The following is a 21666-nucleotide window of genomic DNA, read 5'->3' as shown; positions in this document are numbered from 1 at the left end:
TCAAAGGTGACCACACATCCTGCCTCATCTAGAGCCTTCCCCCCCGAGAGGCCTGTTCCCCTTGGCTTCCCCATAACGAAACCCAAGCCTGAGGTGCCACAAAGCCTCCAGGAGGCTCTGTGGAGGGCCTAAACCACAGCAACCCACCCCCCACTCTTGTCCTCCACGTGGTCCCGCCTGTCCCCACCCTGACTCACAACCGCTCTTGGGGCAAACGCCAGGGCTGGTTCTTCTGTAGGATGAGCCCCTGTGACGACAGCACGCACCTGGATGGTGACAGATGTGCTTCACCAACCAAGAAATGGAAGCCACCCACCTCGGGAGGGAGAAGGCTCTCGGCCGGGGCCCACAAAACTGGGAATGTGCTCTGTGATAGGGAGCTAAGCTTGCCGTTCCCCGCCTCCCTCCTCCCGGGCACAACAGAGCCGGAAACCTCGGTCACCTTTCATTCCTCATGAGTCACCCCACCTCTCAACCACCCGTGCTAGGTCCTGTCAATTCTCACTCTGCTAATGCCCTCTGCAAGTCTCCCCAGCCCACGTTCCATCTCCCACACAGCAGCACGACGGCCCGTGTCCAGGTCAGCAAAGCAGTCTCCAAACAGACTCCCCGGCCACAGTCCTCACTCAACACCTCCTCAGTCAATGGCGGTGCAGCACAGGGCGGTGGTCACTTCATCTGCCTCCCCCGGCTCAAAATTGCCCAGAGAGACCAAGTCACTCTCCGTCCTCACAGCCTGGCCCTGCCCTACTTTCTAGCACCTCCTCAACACAATCCTCTGCACGCTCCAGACACCCGCCACTCTCAGAACAAGCCACTTCTGTCTGCACCCGCGACGTGCGCCTTCTTGGATGCTGTCCATCCGCCCCACCCCCACCCTCTCTCAGCATGAAGCCTCGGGAAGTCTGCAGGAAGCAGACTCCACCCGGTGTCTACGGAGCTTAAATCACAGACCAGCCCCCCATCCTGAGCGCCTGTGCCTCCCGTCCCAGGTACCGGCTCAGCAGGGCGCAGACGCTCACTCAGGAAAGCCTGATGAGGGAACAGGGCCGCTGGGCTGGCTGGGAAGGGCAGCAGGGCCCCACAAAGCTCTCTGCAGGACGAAGGGGCTAGGGAAGCAGGCTGGGAGGATGAGCTGCCCAGCACTGCGGGCACAGAGGGCTCCTGTCCCCAGATGCCCTGTGGCTAGTTCCCATCATCGAGGCATCTTGGTTTTGATACCTTGCAAAGGGGGCGGGGAGGGGATGGAACTCACAGGCAGCGCGGGCATCGCACCACACTTTTTCCCAGCAAAACCAGAATGTCAACTTCTTATTTTGTCTCAGTGACCTCACAGGCCTTTCGTTATCCAAAACAGTAAGTGACTAATCCCTTCTCAAATGTCACCGAAGTCTGGGCAGGAGGACATCCTGGGGCTGGACAGACGCAGCTGGGCTGGGCCACACAGCTGCCCCAGGCAAGGCACATGCTTCCTGCTCAGGGCCCGTCACAGGCTCCTGACCCCCACCCCCAGCCCTGGTCCCAGACAGCCATCTACAGCCTTGAGGAACGCACCTCTGCGGGACAGCCGGGTGTCGGCGTCTGTGTCCACAAAGAGCTTCATCTGGAACAGGTCCCGGACCTCCTGGGAGTAGAAGGCCAGGATCCCTTCGAAGAGCACCACGTCGGCGGGGTAGACCGTAACCGTCTCCTCCTTCCTGCAGGCAGAGGGCACATGAGGGCAGGCTGGGCCGGCGCAGGGGTCAAGGAGCATGGCTCCCACGGCCTTACAGAATAGCCCTCCACGCCACCCAGGAGCCAAGAGGAAGTGCTCACGGCGAGGACAAGGGGCTCCTCTGACCAGCTCTCCTGGGCTCTCGCCACAAAGCAGAGAGGGCAGACATCCTTTTCACGAGGACAAAAAAACCTGCTGTGGGTCGCAGAACACAGACAGACAACAGCAGACGCCACTTCTTGCTTCTCCGGGGGCGTCCTAGGAATGCCCTGTGCCAGGCATCTGTGGAACCTCGCGGCGTGAACTTTGAAACACAGAGGCTCGATTTTCTCTCAGCAGCCCCAGCCCTCCCCCAGGTCCTGAGGCCAATGAAAGGAGGAAGAAAGAACAGAGACCGGGACAGAAGAGAGGAGGACACAAGGCTTAGAACAAGAGGAGACAGACCAGACAAGGCGTCTCTGCAGAAGTCAGGTCCCGAGTTCTATCTGATCTGACTGTACCCCAAGCCAGCACAGTGGTCGCGGGTCAGGACACAGGTCCCTGGGGGCAGCCGCCCTTATCTGCACCCCAAGGCAGGTGGGGACAAGAAATTCCAAAAATGGATAATCAATGGCTCCAAGAGGGAGCGTCTGCTTGGGTCCGGCTCTGCCTGCTCTCAACAGGTTGCTATAGGGGCTGGTGCTGGGGTGTGATGGGTTAAGCCATGACTCTGTTCCTACTCAGGGTCATGGAAACAGAGGCTTCCCTTCAGAGGGCTGGCATGATGGGATTGGCATGCTTCCTGGAGGGAATTCTGGGAGCACACCCTCACACCTCTCCATCTCGGTCCAAGCCCGGCTCACCCAGGAGAGCAGAAAAAACTGTTTTCTTTGTTGTTCTTCCTGACCTTCCCTCCACCCCTCCTCCTCGTGTGTTCCAGGAACAACAGCTCAGGGGTGTTGATCAGAACAAGCTTGGTGCAGTTCCTCAACCAAGCCCCAGTCGTGATCTCTTCCTTCAGCGTTAATGAGACAGGACGGCTGGACAGTTCCAGGAAGAGCCTAGGTGAACTTGCCAAGGGTGCAACCCACAGTGTAGCCACTGCTCTGCCACCCGCTGCTGCAGGGCCAGGGCAGAGGCCCCAAGTGTCCTGAGTGGGGAAGCAGGCCCAGCGCACACCAAGGGGGACACTCTGGGTTGCAAGCGGTACAACCCAGTCCAGAACCGTCTACCTACCGGGAATGGGACACAAAGTCGTACACGGGGATCTGGACCGTTTTCCCTTCTGTGATTTCTTTGAGTGTCTTGAAGATGAGTTCGTTGTCAAAGGCATCTGAAGGAGAAGCACTGTTACCAATGGTTCTCAGCTTTAAAAAGATCTCTCCTGCTGTCCTGCCCCTACCCCTCGCCCCCACGGTGCACCTCGCACTAGAGAAGCCAAGCTCTGGCCAGATTTCGCCTCTCCTTCTTCACCATCCTTGCCCTGGCCTCAGGCAGCTCTCTCTCGCCTCGAGGTTCAGCTGCTGTCCTGAGATTGGTATCTGCCAGTCTGGAAAGTTGACTCACAGCAGGTGGGGTATGTTCCACGGGCACCACGCCGAACCACCATAAGAAACCCAAACCAGAGCAAGGAGTGCCGATCGGGGCGGCCAGGACAAACTCGCTCAGGCAGCACCCAAACTCGCCATCTCTTCCTGCCGGCCGCTGGGCTGAACCCACCCACTGGGTGCACCCACACCAGGGAGACAGAGGCTGCCTCAGGTCAGAGTGAGTGCCAGGACTGGCGTGTGTGCTCTGTCTGTGGCTCATAGACAGTCACCATGTTCAGACTCACCCAGATATGAGGCAAGGGCTACAAGGGAGCATTTCAAAATCCCTTCTCCCATAAGCCCCAGCATGGCCCTGACAGGTGGTTATTAGGCCCCTATGTTATACACTGGGACAGAGGAGCAAAGCAGCTTCCTCGTGAGCAGGACAAGGAAACTGCCCCCAACCCACCACTCCCAAACAAGCTCACGTGTGTTCTCTTCTCTCTCTCCCTCTGTTTCTCTTATACACACATGTGCGTGCATACACACACACACACACACACACACACCACTCGTCCCTTTAAACCCTGACTCACCCGGGTGATCAAAGTTGAACTGGCCCTTGAGGGCCTTGGCCTTCTGCTCGGACGTGAGGACGCGGTAGAAGCTGTCCTGACTCAGGATGACCACCTGCTTCTGGCGATAGTCCACCTCGTTCTGGCCCAGGAGCTGCACGATCTTGGCGCAGACAGAGGACTGTGTGGAGGGAAGAGAGTACCAAGGAGTGAGAGACAGGAGTGTGGGTGGCAGGGCCACTGAGCTGACACCCACTCTGAAGGAACAAACCAAAGGACCGTGAGAGAGCTGCAGGGCTCAGGGAGAACGGATGCAGGGAGACAGGGGTCCCTTCCCCCTTTGCTTAGCACAGTCACTGCTCTTCAGGCCTCTGTAGTGACGTAAGCCCTTCCCAAAGCCTCTAATAAGAGATGTCACCACCTGATTCTGCCTGCTTGCTCCCTGGTACGGGCAGAGGGCACACGGATGACACTGGCCCCGGGAATCAAGAGGCAGCTGCACTGCCCGTGGGACACCCCTCGAACCCCCGCAATTCCCTCTACAGTGACAGAATTAAAGTCACAGCCAGGGGTCAGGCCAAGATCAAGGCTTTACCCCCACTTCTGCTGGTTACTTGTGCTTTAGTCCACAGGCACCGACCTCTTCAGCTTCAGAGTGATGTGAGACACATACATCATCAATGCCTACAACAACCACTTAGGGCAGGGAGGCCTGTTCCAAAAGACCTCAAAGCTGCACACTGGGGCGGGCACTGGGGTGCAGCAGGTTGAGCTACTGCTTGTGATGCCTGCACCCCATATCGAGTGCCAGTTCAAGTCCCGGCTAATCTGCTTCTGACCCAGCTTCCTGCTAACGTGCCAGGAAGGCAGCTGATAATGGTCCAAGTACTTGGGTTTCTGACATCCACGTGGGAGACCAGGATGGAGTTCAGGCTCCTGCCTTCACCCTGGCCCAGTCCTGGCCATTGCAGCTATCTGAGGAGTGAACCAGCAGATAGAAGATCTCTGTCTCTGTGTCTGTACCTCCCCCTTCTCTCTAACTCTGCCTTTCAAATAAGTAAAATAAATCTTTTTTAAGGAAGGAATGAAGAACGGGCGAACTACATGACTTTCAAAATTTTTTGCACCAAAATAAAACTGCATTATCCATTAACTTTTTTTATTTATTTATTTACTTATTTTTTTTTTGACAAGCAGAGTTAGTGAGAGAGAGAGACAGAGAGAAAGGTCTTCCTTCTGTTAGTTCACCCCACAAGTGGCTGCTACGGCCGGCGCGTTGCGGCCAGCATACTGCGCCAATCCGAAGCCAGGAGCCAGGTGCTTCCTCCTGGTCTCCCATGCAGGTGCAGGACCCAAGGACCTGGGCCATCCTCCACTGCCTTCCCAGGCCACAGCAGAGAGCTGGACTGGAAGAGGAGCAACTGGGACAGAACCCGGCACCCCAACCGGGACTAGAACCCAGGGTGCCGGTGCCACAGGTGGAAGATTAGCCTATTGAGCCGTGGCGCTGGCCATCCATTAACTTTTTAAAGTACCCTCAGATAGAGTGGGAGAAGGGATGGTTGCAGGTGGGAGGGAGGTTATGGGGGGAAAAGCCGCTATAATCCAAAAGCTGTACTTTCGAAATTTATATTTGTTAAGTAAAAAAAAAAATAAAGTACCCTCATATATCTATTTTTTTCTCCCCAATAACATACACTCCTTTTAAAAGGAAAATTATAAAAACAAGTACATTCAAAATAAGGATTATGTTTATAAAGTAACTCACTTTTTTTCACTTTTGACGCAAAGAGTAACATAAAAAAATGTTGATATAAAAACCCTAGAAACCATAACTTTAAGCCTCCTTGCGGAAGTGGTGGGCCAATTATCGAGTTTTAAAAAATAAACGAATCCAGAGGATTCTTGGGTTCAACCTTAGATGCCTAATAGTGAGCTTATTTTATTAGACCAACTGACGTTAACACAGACAGCTGTGAAGATATTTTAAGCTATAATTCTTATAAAGTCATTTGATGTGTTTGAGCATAAGGAAACCCGCCATTCCTGCTGTTCCAGTCTACATAAATTCAACAGTTTTGCACAACATGCTCTGTGGTACAAGCTGTGACACCCAACCCCACCCAGGCTCTTTGAGGAAACATTGATGCCCATCATCATCATCACCTGTTGATTATTTGAACATAAGTTCTTTTACTTCCATCATACTCTTTCATACTAGCACTGAAAAGCATATTAAGCTACTTTGGACTACAGGGTAGATAGAAGTTGTGCCATGACTTTAACTGTATTCAAAAGTGAAAATGCAGGGCAGGCGTTTGGCATAGCAGTTAGGATGCCAGCAAAGACCCCCGCCCCCTGTGTCAGAGCCCCCGGCACCAGCTCCCACCCATGTCCCTGCTGAGGTGGACCCTGGGAGGCAGTGATGACGGCTCAAGGAACTGAGTTCCTGCTGTCCGTGTGCGGAACACGAACTGAGTTCCAGCCTCCAAGCTTCCGTCCCTGGCTGTTGCAGACATCTGCAGAGTAAAACAGTGGATGACAGGGTCCTCTGTCTTTCTCTCCTCCGACTTTCAAATTATTTAAAGCAAAACAAAACTTTGTGGTTGAAATGATCCGAGAGGAATGAAAGATTCTATGCAATTATAAACCTGAACTGTTAAATATCAGAAGGCCATGCTTTCCTTTTACTACCGGCAGCTGTTTCTTACATCCTAAGGTTCTGTGAGGGTAAAATCTACTATAACCTTTACTACTAGAATTTCTTCTAGATATTTCAAAATCACTTTTTTTTTTTGGACAGGCAGAGTGGATAGAGAGAGAGACAGAGAGAAAGGTCTTCCTTTTTGCCGTTGGTTCACCCTCCAATGGCCATTGCAGCCGGCGCACCGCACTGATCCGAAGCCAGGAGCCAGGTGCTTCTCCTGGTCTCCCATGGGGTGCAGGGCCCAAGCACTTGGGCCATCCTCCACTGCACTCCCAGACCATAGCAGAGAGCTGGCCTGGAAGAGGGGCAACCGGGACAGAATCCGGCGCCCCGACCGGGACTAGAACCTGGTGTGCCGGCGCCACAGGCGGAGGATTAGCCTATTGAGCCGCGGCGCCGGCCCTCAAAATCATACTACTTTTCACCTATAATTAAAACTCAGAAAACGCTGTTCATACGCAAAGTAATCGCATCACTGCTGAAAAAGTCATATATATATATATAAAAGTCATACCACCCAACTTTGCAGAGAGACAACCCTTTCCCTCGACCCACACAACCCAAGACAAAGCTGAGCTCCCACGATAGGTACGGCTCTGGAAAGCCAGTGCTCACTGCAAAGCCTCATTAGCTCACAGCTGCGCGTCTCCTGTCTTCAAGGGATGGATGGTGACCCTTCCTTCCACAGAAACACCATCACTGCCTGACATTGCACCTGACTGCTTATTCCATGGTTGGCCCCATGCCAAGTGCTCCATTCCAGCCACCCTTAGGAGTCACAGGCGCTCTCCATCAGGGAGGAGGAGGGCAAGGTAAATGACCTGCCCACCATCCTGCAGCCCTGCCTCCTACTGATCTCCACCCAGAAGTCGCAACCCAGAGATAAACACCACCACATGAACGAGCAAAACAAAGTTGCCTCCGCAGTCATCTACATTTTTAAGGTATTTCTTTACTCCTGGGTTGTGTTAGAAATGGAATCTTACAAGACCAAGAGAACGGCTGAATCTGAGTGACATGTCCATAGGGGCTGATAGTGGTGGTGGTCTCTGTTTTCCTACAGGTTTTCTGTGGGCTCCACTCTGCCATGAGGGAAGGGTCTCTTCCTTACCTAATGCCCACACCCACTTCTTTACACCTCCTTTAAGGATCCTTTAAGGATCTTTTTTTTTTTTTTTTCCCTAATTCTGCCGCCTTTTCATAAGGCTAAAATGAGGTTTCAGAGTGTCATCTTGTTCCTTTAAGACAAGAACTAATTCACCCAGGGCTGGGGTTTGAAAAGGCAGACAATGATGAGCCTACAGAAAGCTATGGGCTGGAGAGGATGTAACTGGGCCCACACTTAACCATAGGAGCAACAAGAAAAAGCCCGTATGATTCCACTTCCAGGTGCATGAGCAGCCAAGTCCTTAGAAACAGCCAAGTTGGTTGGAGGCTGCCAGGGGTGCAGGAAGATGGAAACGGGGGGTGACTGAAAGGATACAGCTTCAATTTACAGGACAAGAAAGTTCTGGGGAATTGTCCAACCATGCAAATACTCAACACTGCTGACGTGTACACGCAAGCACGGTTAGGATGGTTAAGTTTTAAAACATGTATGTTAGCACAATGCAATGTAGTAATTCTTATAACATGAGCCAAGTTTCTTCCTACATGCTGGACACTGGGCTCCGCACTTTAAAATTTTTCAATTGTTGTGACCTTATAGATGGAAATTATGAGTGCTGGGGGTGAATGCTGGGAGGGAGAGAGGTTAAAGGATGCGCCCATTGGAGCCGGGATTCCAGCCCTTACGCTCCAGTGCCAGACTCCACCTCTCCTACACAGCTGCCCTGCGCCACCTCACAGGCAGGCAGCCACTGCCCACTGTGGAGCTGGCTCAGCTCAGTTCTGCCTGAGATGTCCATGTGTGGCACAGAGTACCCAGCCTATATTCTGTCCACTGCCACTTAGGAGGAGCAGAGGGATAGGCCCGCTGAGACTACAGATTGCTGTCTGAATGCAAAGTTAAGGTCAGCTCAGTACGTCCAGGAATCCTCAAAAAAAGCAGAAAAAAAACCTACATGGATGGCAGGATCCATGAAAGTGATTTTTAATTTCCTCACTTGTAGGATACTCTGAAGACATTACTTCATGAGACTCCTTCCAAGATATTATTTTATTCATTTATTTTCTCACGAGGAAAGAGGTGGTTAGAGAATGGATCGAGTTAAACGGCTTGCGCATGGTCACAGAGCTGAGGCCCAAACCATCGATCGTCCCGCTCCAAAGCCGCAGTTCTTCTCACTATGTCAGAACTACAGCTGTGGTGGTGGCGTCTGCCCCGGCGTGTTCCACTGAGCTACTCCACTCCCGGAGGACACTGCTCGGGGAGGGAAGGGGTCCCAAACAGAAAACTCTCATCCCACGGCATCACAGCAAGGGATGTGCACCCCCAAAACAAAACCATTCTTGAAATGTTGACGGAAGCTCAAAGAATCCAGCTGTTAAGAGCCAGAGGGCACCAGATGTGCTCAACAATGAACTCCTTCAGGAAGCTGCTGGGTCCCTGCACTGCTACAGAAAGGCTGTGTCTCTAGCATCATTCTTTCCTGGGAGGTGGCTTGGATAGCCCTGGCTCCTTCTTACCGTGCTATTTCTGGGGTGTGTGTAATGTGTAATGTGTGTGTGTGTGTCTTCCAGGACCTAGCGCTTGGGACCCTCCTGTCCCATTATGATACTGTCGAATGAGTAAGACACATGGGGCAATCAAGTCCTGACAGCTACTTGGTCACCTGTGCTCCACACTCCTCAACGCCAAGGTGCTAAGAACCCAGCGTCAAGGTACTGGAGCCCAACGCTGAGTAGCTCAGAGCAGTTCAGCCCCGGGGAGGGCTTCAGGCTGCAGTCAGTGTCCCAGGGGCACTGGGCTGCCACTGCTCCAGCTAAGGGTCACTCTGCCCACATGTGGTCTGTCACTCCTGGGCGAGCTGCTCTAGAACGAGAGGGCAGAAAACCCAGGAAGCCCACAGCCCAGGGAGCAGGGACCCATCACTTCCTCCCGCTCTCGGGAACAGGGAGCAAACATGTGGCTAACACCTGCTCTGGGGTCAGCACCCAGCAGGGACTAGTGCAATAAGGCCAGAGGCTCATCCTCCTCAGCTCCAGGACCATGCAATGTGACACCTGACAGCAGTGGCTCTCCCCTTTGTAAAGTCAGAAGCATACCCACTAACTCACATGGTGTCCGTCCCAAAGGAACCAGCATGCCCCCCTCCCAGACATCACGTCACTCCTCTGGGGGCAGGACTGCTCCCCACATACAGTGCAGAAGCTCTAATTTATAGGCACGAGAAAACCAAAGCACCAGTCATTAGCCCTGGGTGAGCTGAGAACAAAGTTCAAACCTGCTGACCTGACTCTAATCAGAAGCAGGCGGCACAGTAGGGTGGGGCTTCCATGGAATCATCTCAAGGCCATCTGAATCCAGGCATTCCGGAAGGTCCCCCTGCCCCGGCAGTGCAGGGCAAGCCCTTCTAGGTGCAACACAGTCACCAATGTGCACACGAGATCTGAATCGGAAACTCGCTAAACGACTATTTAGAAAGAGTCGCCAATATCCAAAGGCAGCCACAGGCTGATCCAGTGCTCTAAGGACAAGGACCAGGGTGACTCAGCTTTTATTCCTAGGGTCCTGGCACAGAGACATGGCCGGGGGAGGGGCTGGGGTTCACTCGAGTATCTGTTAGACGACCATAGGCAATGTCAGAATCCATCAGAAGCCCTCATTTTTCTTCACATACACCTGGAACTATAAAGGTAACGCTGGCTCTGCTCCCTGTTATCATCGGCCAACACTCAGGCCACCCTCCCCAGCCGCCAAACAAGCTTATATGACACACGTAGCAGACATACTGCTCGTGTGCCCAAACTCAGACCCGGCTTTCACCTGGGCCCGTGACCCCATCCCCCAGTTTCCTCCGCAGCTCCTGGTGGCCACAGTAAGATCTGACTTAGATAAGTACCAGTGTCAAGTGGCGGCTTCTTGGACTCTCCAAGAAGTAACTGTCCCCTCTCTTAGCCCTCCTTCCTGCTGGCTGGAATGAAGCCCTGATGGCCGAAGCTCAAGCAGCCACCTTGCAACGCTGCCAACGAAGGGTGAGGGAGTAGCGGAACCTAAGAGGCCCAAGATTCGAATGACCTCAGAGCAGAGAGAAGAATGAGAGAGAGGACAGAAGTCTGAATGTGCCCCCCAGAGATTCAAGTTAAAACTTAACCCCCAGTGTGGTGGCATTAGGAGGCAGAGCCTGCAGGAGATTAAGGCATGAGGTTAGAATCCTCCTAACCGGTGGCATTCAGGCCCTGATAAAAGGGCTTGAGAGAGTGGGTTCATTCTCTTCTCCCATGTGAGGACACAGGAGATGCGGCAAGAAGGACCACTGTAGAAGCAGAGTGCAGCCCTCATGTAAGAAATGGATGACTCGATTTCAGGCACGTGGTTACAGCAGCACAGTCTGAGACAGCAAGGAAAGCTATCTTGTTGAACTCCTGGTTTTTTTTGTTGTTTGTTTGTGTTTAAAGGTTTATTTATTTGAAAGTTGGAGTTACAGATAAAGGAGAAGGAGAGACAGAGAGAGCTCTCTCCATCAGCTGGTTCACTCCCCAAGTGATGGCAATGGCCAGGGCTGGGCCTGGCCAAAGCTAGGAGCAAGGAGCTTCATCCAGGTCTTCCCCACCCGGGTGAGATTTGGGCCATCCTCTGCTGCTTTTCTCCGGACATTAGCAGGGAGCTGGAGAGAAAGTGGAGCAGCCAGGACATGAATGGGCGCCCATATGGGATGCCGGCATTGCAAGCAGTGGCTCTGCCGGCTACACCTCAATGCCGGCCCCTAACTCCTGTTTTATTGATGTTTTCTGTGACTTCCAGCAGCAGGGATCCTAACACTGATGTCCACACCCACACAGCCGCACACCTTAGTGGAGGCGCCCGGTGTCAATGTTCTCCTGAGAGCTTGGGAAATCCTCTCACCCTAGCCCAAAGGCTGTGCTAATCATCACAGCAGCACAGGGAGCTCAGCAGCCGGGTCACTTCCACTCGAGTATCAGAAGGTAGGGTGGGGAGCATCTGCCTGGACCAGGGTCCCCAGACCACTGGCCCGCTCTGTCTCCTGCCAGGCCATGTTTACCTAGAGATGTCAGCACTGACTTCAACATCCTCCCCACTTCCAGCTCCTGCCTGTACTGCAGACCACACTCTCTACACAGGAGGTGGCACGCAAAGACTATGCAGAGACGGAACACCCCCCAACACACACACAGAGGCCACCAGCTTTGACCCCTGACCCACAGGTGGTGCTGCAAGAAGACCCCGAGGGGAGGGAGGCTTTGTCTCTGAACCATTCTGGCTGGTCAGCAGCCACCAGCAAGAGCAGGTCCCCAGGGCTTTTTGGTGGATGCTAATCTCATTAACTTCTACAGAGACATCTTGAAAATCCACTTCCGGAATCATCAAATGGCATGTTTGGCTCTGTTCCCTTTGGTGTCACCAGCACTTGGAAAGTGAACTGGCTCAGAACTAACAGCAATATGGTCAGTTACAATCGATAACAGACTACACGCCAGAAGCGGTCTCAGGCTGTTGTCCCTTGGGATCTGTGGATACCAAAATGCTCCAGAATCTTGGGTAAAATGACACAGCATTTGCATATAACCCACCCATGTACTTAATCATCTGTAGGTCACTCATGATACCTGATACAATGCAAATGCTATGCAAACTGTTACACTGCATTCCGATGATCTCCCTCTTACGTAACAGCAAACTGAATCGAAGAGCGGCGGATTAGGTGACCTGGCCCAGGCTCATTCATTCAGAGAACAGCTCGACCGGTCTTCAGCTGGGACAGGCTGGCTTCAAGACGCACACACTTAACCCCTCTGCACACTGCTGGCCCTGCTGCACCATCAGGAAGGGGAGACCTGCCTCATCCCAAGACCCACCATGGCCCACACAGGCGTGCGATGCCTGCACACAGCCAGAGCACTCCCAGGAAAGCTCTGTGACTTACGCAGGCGGGGCTCTGCCAAGCAGACTCCTCCTGAGCTTCCGGAGCAGTCAGGGGTTCTGACGGACATTTTACCAGTTAAAGAGAGAAAAGAGTCACTTCTGATTGTGCACAATTTGCTCTCTGGTGGCTAACTAGATGCGTGAAGGGGCTGGCATTGACATTCTGAGAAGCAGATGAGCCCACATACGGGTGTGTGTGTGTGTGTGTGTGTGCAGAAATGGCCTGCCAGAGTTGAGTGTCTGAAGCCCCTTGCTCCCCTACCCCACACACTGGCTGCCGTGTGTTGAACTGGCCACTCCCTGGAGAAAGCGGCACAGAGGAAGGCTCCCAAAGACATCCCCAGCTTCTCACTGTGAGGTAGCCTGACCATGAGATCAGGGAGGGTTCAAGGACAACGTGTGAATGTCAAACAGGAGGGCAGACCTCAGGCTGGAGCCAACACTGCGACCACTACCAAGTAAGCACCTGGGGAAACGTGCAGGGAGGCATGGGAGACAACCCGTCAGAAATGACAACTGGTGTCACTCTTCCACACCACCCGGCACGTAGGCGAGGCAAGAGACACCCCTTACGGCGGCTCCATTCCCAGCTTGGCCACATAAGAATCATCTCCTAGGAAACGGGAGTGAGTGTGAGCCCGTCTCTGCGTGGCCTAAGCCTGAATATGCAATCTGTGGATTCTCCTTCGTATCTATCCCCATGGGACAAACATAAAATGCACCACGCCATGCACACGCATTTGCCAACACCACCAACCACCGTCCCCCCAAAACAGAATAGCTCTCAGCCTGCTGGGGGCTTTGATCAGTTTATTGTATATGAGACAGGAGCAGAGAGGGGGCCAGCCGGAAAACAGGCTCGTGCTTCCTTCTTTTACTGGGGAGGGGTCAGGAGGCGAGTCAGGATGGCGCAGCCCCGAGCCGCGGGTGCTGGGAGGCACATCGAAACCCACTGCCTGCTGCAGCCTGCTGCTGAGCAAAGACAGGACCTGTCACAGAAACAAGGGGTTCAAGGACAGACGCCAGGTCATATGAACAGTCAAAGAAAGCCAGCTGACCCTCCTCTCTTTGAAACAATGGCTGCACAAAGCTGAGCACTCATGCCTGCCGGTTCCTTTGCTGAACCCTTCCTAACCCAAGGCCACACATGGGCAGGCAGTGCCCAACAGGACTGAACTGCACAGTGTATTTCAATTAACTCCGCTACCCCATAATCCTTGTCCAACCCTGAGAAAGCAGGTGTCAACTACCTGATTATCAGAAAATCTCTAGTCCTCCTCCAGCCTCGCATCTAATGCCCAACTGACAGCAGCTGGGGAAGGCGGGGGAAGCAGAAAACATGTGTCAGGCACCCACTGCCCTTCCCTTCCCCTCTGAGTCTCTTTTACTTCAATGAAAACTCAATTTAGTATTTACTCCCCGGAGCGCTTGAAGAAAGGGGTTCTGTTAGCAGTCTCAAATCCCATGAGTGTATCCTTCCAGATTTTGCTGGATTCGTCATTGGTCACCAACTCTAGGGTCCCCAAATCCCTTCCAGAATAAAAACAAAAAAATGCACAAAAGAAAAGAAATCCCAGGACTGGCATTGTGGCACAGTCACAGATCAAACATATGAATCGGCCTAAACCAGTATCTTACATAAAAATTAACTCTTTCTGGAAAAAGTGGAACTATAGAGACCATAAAAAGATCAGAAGATGGGGCCAGTGCAAGTCCCAATTGCTCCACTTCCAAACCAGCTCCCTGCTAATGCACCTGGGAAAGCAGTGGAAGATGGCTCCAGTCCTTGGGCCCCTGCACCTACGTGGGAGACCCAGAAGCCCCTGGCTCCTGGCTTCAGCCTGGCCCAGCCCAGGCTGTTGCAGCCATTTGGGAAGTGAACCAATGGAAGGAAGATACTCTCTCGCTCGCTTTCTCTCTCTCTGTCTCTCCAACTCTCCCTTTCATACAAACAAGTAAACCTTAAAAAAAAAAATCATAATTTGGCAGGGGTCAGAGGCAAGGAAAAATGAATAAACAGGGCACAGAGAGTTTTTTAGCACAGAGAAAGCACTCTGTATAATAGTACAATGGTGGACGCCTGTCAGTACACATTGTCCAATCACGCAGAATACGCAACACCCAGAGTGAAGGCCAGGGGAAACCACGGTCTTCGGGTGCTCACAGTGTGTCAATGTGGGTTCATCCACTGGACTCAAGGGCCCACTCCAGTGCAGGATGCTGGTAACCAGGACTCTGCATATACGGGGTGAGGGAAGAGAGGAAATCTGTGTACCTTTCACTCCATGTTGCTGTGAAACCACAACTGAACTGAAGTCTATTTCTTAAAACTAAACATGCAGCTATCATACTCACCAACTGTACTCGTGGTAATTTATTCCAGGGAAATGAAAAAACATGTTCACACAGAAACATGTACAGAAATACTCACAGAAGCTATGTTTGTCAAACTACGTGGGCCCCTGCTACCCACATGGGAGATTCAGACTGAGTCTCAGGCTCCTTGGCTTTGACCTGGCCCAGCCGGAGCCATTGTGAAAATTTGGGGAATGAGCCAGAGGATGGACAATCAGTGTCTCTCTCTGTCTTTCAAATAAATAAGTAACATCTTTTTTAAAAAACAGAGACAGCAGGTTAATGGCTGACCAGGGCTAGGGAGAAGGGGGTAGGAGGAAGAAAGAGGAAGGCAGGGATGGCTAGCCAATGAGGCCACGGGGGATGCTCTGGTGATACAAATGCTGTGCTTCTTCACTATACGAAGGCCAATGCCCTGGTAGTACGTTCTGTGAGCTATTTCCATGCAGGACGCTGAGCAAAAGACATACGAACCTCTGCATTATTTCTCCTAAGTGCACGTGAACCTACAAAGATCTCAACATAAGAACTTCATTGTGAGGCTGGCGCTGTGGCGTAGCGGGTAAAGCTGCCACCTGCAGTGCCAGCATCCCATATGGGCACCGGTTCATGTCCCAGCTGCTCCACTTCCCATCTAGCTCTCTGTTATGGCCTAGGAAAGCAGTAGAAGATGGCCCAAGTCCTTGGGCCCCTGCACCTGTGTGGGAGACCCAGAGGAGGCTCCTGGCGTCCGATCAGTGCAGTTCCAGCCATTGCGGCCAATTGGGGAGTGAACCAGTGGATGTAAGACCTCTCTCCCTCTCCCTCCCTCCCTCCCTCTCTCTCTCTCTCTCTCTCTCTGCCTCTCCTCTCTGTGTGTAACTCTGACTTTCAAATACATAAATAAAATAAAATTTAAAAAAGAACTTTATTGGAAAAAAGAGAGAAATGAATGCTATTTGCCTTTTCTTCTATCCCAAAATTCAGCCTCTCTTTCAAAATTCTGAGGGAGTGGGGTGAACTGCTGCTCCTGAAGGTAAGGAGCATGTTGGGGCTGGCGCTGTGACTCACTTGGTTAGTCCTCTGCCTGCGGTGGCCGGCACCCCATACAGGTGCCAGGTTCTAGTCCCGGTTGCTCCTCTTCCAGTCCAGCTCTCTGCTGTGGCCTGGGAGGACAGTGGAGGATAGCCCAAGTGTTTGGGCTCCTGCACCCACATGGGAGACCAGGAAGAAGCACATGGCTCCTGGCTTCGGATCAGTGTAGCGCACCGGCCGTAGCAGCCATTTGGGGGGGTGAACCAACGGAAGGAAGACCTTTCTGTCTCTCTCTCTCACTGTCTAGGACTCTACTTGTCAAATAAAAAAAATAATAATAATTTTATAAAAGATAAGGAGAATGTCCTAACTCCATGAACTTCAGACGGTCATCTTATGGGGGGGGGGGGGAGGTCTTTGTAGGTGTAATTAAAGTAAGGACCTTGAGATAGCGTGGGCCTTGGAAGAGACAGAACAGGTGAAGACAAAGGGACATGGGGGGACGCCGCCTGAAGACAGAGGAGTGAGGCGCGCGTGCGCCAGGTACAGCACCAAAACCTAGAAGAAAAACAGGGCCACATGTCTTTCAGATTGCCCAGGAGGAAGCAATGCTGCCGGACATTAGACTCCGGTCTCCTCACCCAGCTTGCGGCCATTTGTTCCCACAGTCCCAGGAAACTAACACCCTTATTTTGTTTTATTTATTTTATCTTAGTTTGCAGCCTGATTTCAATCTCTTCCTTCGAGTCCCAGAGGACACGACTGCTTTCTTCGACTCGTATGTGTGTGCAGTCCTGCGCGCAGACGGCGCTTCGCTCCTTCCCTGTCACTGCATTTTATAGTCTTTTCTTGCACAATTTTTTCCTGGCACTTTCTGTTTGCTCTAATAATAAACTGTAGCTATCTGTAGTGTAGGCGTGTCTGCTTCACCAAATATCCTGGTTAATAAGTATCATACATACTAAATAAACACTCAAAAAGTAAAAAAGCCACCTGAGCACCCGGCGTCATCTACCGCTCCCCTAGTGACCAAGAAGTCACCTCCAGGTGGGGCAGTGGGCACCAGGGTCCTCTCAACGAGCAGCAGCTTCCAGGCTGCACAGGTGTTGAGACGCCCTAAGGAGCCTGTGTGCTCCCACAGAGATGCCCCCTGGGCAAGAAGCAAAAGCGGGGTCCTCTTAGAATCTGGCCTGGCGCGATTCCCGACTATCCAACACAGGGTACATCTCTCGCAAGTTGACTTCTGAGAACTGGTGTCCTTATTGTAACGGTGAACAGAACAACATCCAATCCAGGAATGGGCCTTAGTATTATGGGCTGATTTGCAAAGACAGAAGCCCGCCCAAAATATGTGTTCAGTAAAGAACATTCTCTTCTTGAAGATGCCTCAAATCCTCACTCAAAACTTGCCTGAAGAGCCCATAAGGTAGCATTCTGATTTATTTATTGTTTTCTTTTTGGTAACACAGTTGAAAACTTTACCACGATCCATAACCGTCAGTATATACTTGGTCCAAAACTACACTATCATACCGCTGAGCTACACGCCACAATGACAGCAGTACACCGGTGCTGATATATTATGTTCCAGGAAAAAAAAAAGTATCTGCTTCCTTATAGTCGGCGTTCCTGCCCCAGCCACCAGAGCAAACACCCGGGCAGGAGCCAGCACCTCCCCTGGAGGGCCTTCCTTACCAGACCATCTATAAAAGGATCTGTTTAACAATTCATAGTGGGGGGCCAGCACTGTGACAGAGCAGGTTAAGCTGCCCCCTGCAGTGCCAGCATCCCATATGGGCACTGGTTCATGTCCCAGCTGCTCCACTTCCCATCCAGCTCTCTGTTATGGCCTGGGAAAGCAGCAGAAGATGGCCCAGGTCTTAGGCCCCTGCACCCACGTGGGAGACCCAGAAGAAGCTCCTGGTTCCTGGGCTTTGGTCTGGCCCAGTTTTGGCCACTGTAGCCATTTGGGGAGTGAACCAGCAGATGGAAGATCTCCCTCTCCCTCTCCCTCTCCCTCTCCCTCTCCTCCCCCTCCCTCCCTGTAACTCTTTCAGATAAAATAAATACCTCTTTAAAAAAAGTTTAACACCACCAAAAAAATTCATGGTGGAAGAAAAGGGATCTTTACATGAAGGAGATCTCTGTGCATGAATCAAGCCACACGTACTCACTCAGGAGCAGGCTGGGTGGCCCAGGAAATGGCCCAGAGGGTTCTGAAGTCCCAGAAACAGTGCTCCAGGAGGGGAGAATTCCTGACACCAGTGTCTGCTCTGCTGTTACACTACAGATAGTAAAGAAGTGAATCCAGGGGCAGATGCTGTGGCGTAGTGGGTAAGGCCACTGCCTGCAGAGACAGCATCCCATATGGGCATCAGTTCAGGTCCCGGCTGTTCCACTTCCGATCCAGCTCTCTGCTATGGTCTGGGAAAGCAGTAGAAGATGGTCCAAGTCCTTGGGCCCCTGCACCAGCATGGGAGACCTGGAAGAAGCTCCTGGCTCCTGGCTTCAGATTGGCGCAGCTCCAGCCATTGCAGCCAGTTAGGGAGTGAACCAGCAGATGGAAGACCTCTCTCTCTCTCTCTCTCTCTGCCTTTCCTTTTCTCTCTAACTCTGACTTTCAAGTAAATAAATAAATCTTAAAAAAAGAAGATGACAACGTGAATCCGTAAGCTTGAAGGCTGTTCTCCCAGGAAGAAATACATGAAATGAAAGTTTCGGAACATCTGCCATTCTTCTGTGTGCAAAGTCGTACTGGGGAGAAAGCAACAAGAAGGCAAGGAAATGATAAAAACCAGGCAGAGCTGACTCAGGAGTAGTGAGCGATTCTTCAGTTAGATCCAGAGCTGGGTGTGTGAGAGTGGATCCACCAAAGTGAGGAGCACAGAGGGCCCAGGCCAGCTCCAGGCGCTGCGCCTGCAGGGGAGGGCTGGGAAAGAGGGGAAGTGAGGAAAGACAAGTTTCAAGGGAACAGGTAAAGGACACAGTCTGAAAAGGGGGCTGAAAAGGAAGCAGGAGGTTTCACCGAGATGATGAAGCAGGAGCGCCCTGGGGGCAGGAGGGGCGAGAGCAGAGGCCACAGAGGCCACAGAGACTGGGAGCTCTACTTTCCCTAATTAAAATGATGCATTCTAAAAGATACCAAAAGTAAAACAAAATTTAAAAAAATAATACTGGCTAAAGCACAGCACCAGAGATAAATGTGGTAGCCACTTTGGCAAGCACTTTTCCAGACATCTCTATATATAGCTGCGAGAACTTGAAAAAGTTCCTGGGAAAACTGAATTAAAAGATAAGTATATTTCAGCACAATTTTTTTTTTTTTTGAGTCCTGCATGCTTTTTACCGTGAGAAGTGTTTTCTATGACATTTTTGGGACCCCCTGTGAGCGCGGCAGCCTGTCAAGATGACTGCCATCCCATCACTTCCTAGACCAGCAAGCCATCCCTCCACTGAGCGGCCAGGTCTATGCAATCAATCATATGTCCACTTCCTTCACTCTTCTCTCTTTAGGTCAGAATTCTGTCAGCAGTCCCTACGTTAGCAAATCTAAAAACCAGATGAGAAATTCTGAATTTTTTTAAATGTTTTAATTTTATCTTCACCTACTTGAGAGCCAGAGCAATAGTGAGACAGACAGACACAGAGACACAGACAGAGATCTTCCATCTTGCTGGTTCATCCCCCAAATGCCTGCAATAGTCTGGGCTGGGTCAGGCCAAAGCCAGGAACCCTATCTGGGTCTCCCACATGGGAGAGCAGGGGCCCGAAGAACTTGAGCCATCATCCGCTGATTACCAGGTGCATTAGCAGTCAGGATCAAACTGGCACTCCAACACGGGATGCTGGAGTCAGGGGCAGCAGCTTAACCCACTGCTCCACAACACCCAACCCTGACTATTTTTTTTGAGTTCTTACCTTGTCCTTTCTACTTGAGAAGATCAACCTTTTCCTTTGCACGTTATCTATGTTTCAAGGTAGTTAACTTTTTAAACGCATCCCCAACATGGTATGAAATTCATATGGAACAAGAGAATAATATAGGACACATAACCTGTCTCCTCCTTCCTCATCTCCTGGCCACCTGGTTCGCTGTGTCTCTGGCTCTGCTCAATTCCCTGCACACGCACTTCCAGACAGCACGAGCAGGGTGAGAACTTGGCAGTTAAGACACCATTTGGGGGACCCACATCCCGTACCAGAGTGACTGCTTCCTACTCGTGGTTTCACTCCCGATTCCAGCTTCCTGCTAATGCACACCCTGGGAGGCAACACATGAAGGCTCAAGTACCCGTGCCCTGCACCCATGTGGAAGGTCTAGATTGAGTTCCAGGCTCTTGGCTTCAGCCTGGCCCAGCTCTGACTTTGGTGGGCTTTTGGAGAGTGAACAGCAAGTGGAAGACCTTTCTCTCGGTCTCTGTGTCTGTGTCTCACTAATTGCTCAACCTTTCAAACAAATGAAAATAACATTTTTTATTAATAGGCATCTGAGAATTGAACCAATGGACGGAAGATTTTCTGTGTATGCGTATGTGTGTGTCTCGCTCTTCCTTTCAAATCAAATGCAAATAAATAAATAAATTTAAAATAAAACCATGAGTATGTGTAAACTTTCAAACACACACACCTGTGGCCTGCACCATCATTCCCTCCTACAAAGCCTTCAGTGTCTTTAAGACTGCCTGTGTGGGGCTAGCACTGTGGCACAGTGGGTTAAAGCCCTGGCCTGAAGCACTGGCATCCCATATGGGTGCCGTTTTTAGTCCCAGCTGCTCTTCTTCTGATCCAGCTCTCTGCTATGGCCTGAGAAAGCAGTGGAAGATGGCCCAAGTCCTTGGGCTCCTGCACCCACATGGGAGACCCGGAAGAAGCTCCTGGCTCCTGGCTTCGGATTGGCACAGCTCTGGCCACCGGCCATTTGGGGAGTGAACCAGCAGAAGGAAGACCTCTTTCTGTTTCTCTCACGCTCGCTCTCGCGCGCTCTCTCTCTCTCTCTATAACTCAGCCTCTCAAGTAAATAAGTAAGCCTTTAAAAAAAAAAAAAAAAGAATCTATTTGAGAGCCAGAGAGACACACAGGCAGAGCGCCCACATACTGGTTCATACCCTAAAAGCCTGCAATTGCCAGGAATGGGCCAAGCTGAAATTGGGGTCCAATTACTCAATCCAGGTCTCCCGCAGGGCTCACAGGAACCTAAAACTTGGACCATCACTGCTGCTTCCCAGGATATGCATTAACAGAAAGGTGGAGTCAGGATATCTTAACTACCAGGTTAATCGCCTGACCCAGGACTGCCTCCTTAAGAGCTTCATACTATTCCATTTTTCGAAGAAACCATGCCTAGTCTTCCAACAGACATTCAAATTATGTTCACCCTTTGCTAAAACAAACGTTGCTACAGCAAAGAATCTGGTTTTTATTTCCATCATAAGCCCAGATAGCTCCCAGCATCAACAGTCTACATATACTATTTCCCCACGCTGGGAATATCTAGCTCCTCAGTGTTTAGTTTTGCCTTCCTGTTTTAAATGAAGATAAATATCTCTTGTATTACGAAAAGGCTTCTGTTTCTCGGAGCTCGTCTGTTGATATCCTAACTTCCCTTCTGCGACTAGTTTCATTGACTTATCAAGCTCTGACATATCAAGAAAAATGACTACTTCTCATTTGTATCACAAATTCTTTCCAGTTAGCTATCTTTTTACTCTGAAGAGACGTTTTCTGATTTTTAATTGATGTAGTTAAAA

General features: G+C 51.3%; 1 protein-coding gene across 1 annotated transcript in view; it reads right to left on the bottom strand.

Moving 5' to 3' along the window:
- The window catches only part of UCK2 (uridine-cytidine kinase 2), a 72701-nt gene that overhangs the window by 8393 nt on the left and 42642 nt on the right, over positions 1-21666 (bottom strand). Inside the window, exons 2-4 of the mRNA XM_062192669.1 lie at positions 3819-3978; positions 2930-3026; positions 1555-1697 (exon numbers count right to left, since the gene is read on the bottom strand). Coding sequence (XP_062048653.1) covers positions 1555-1697; positions 2930-3026; positions 3819-3978 — 400 coding nt within the window. The remainder of the gene's footprint in view (positions 1-1554; positions 1698-2929; positions 3027-3818; positions 3979-21666) is intronic.

The sequence above is a fragment of the Lepus europaeus genome, chromosome 5 (genome assembly GCF_033115175.1).
Source record: "Lepus europaeus isolate LE1 chromosome 5, mLepTim1.pri, whole genome shotgun sequence".
In the NCBI taxonomy this organism is placed as follows: domain Eukaryota; kingdom Metazoa; phylum Chordata; class Mammalia; order Lagomorpha; family Leporidae; genus Lepus; species Lepus europaeus.
The sequence above is the reverse complement of the archived record's forward strand: the minus strand, read 5'-3'. Positions and strand labels throughout refer to the sequence as shown.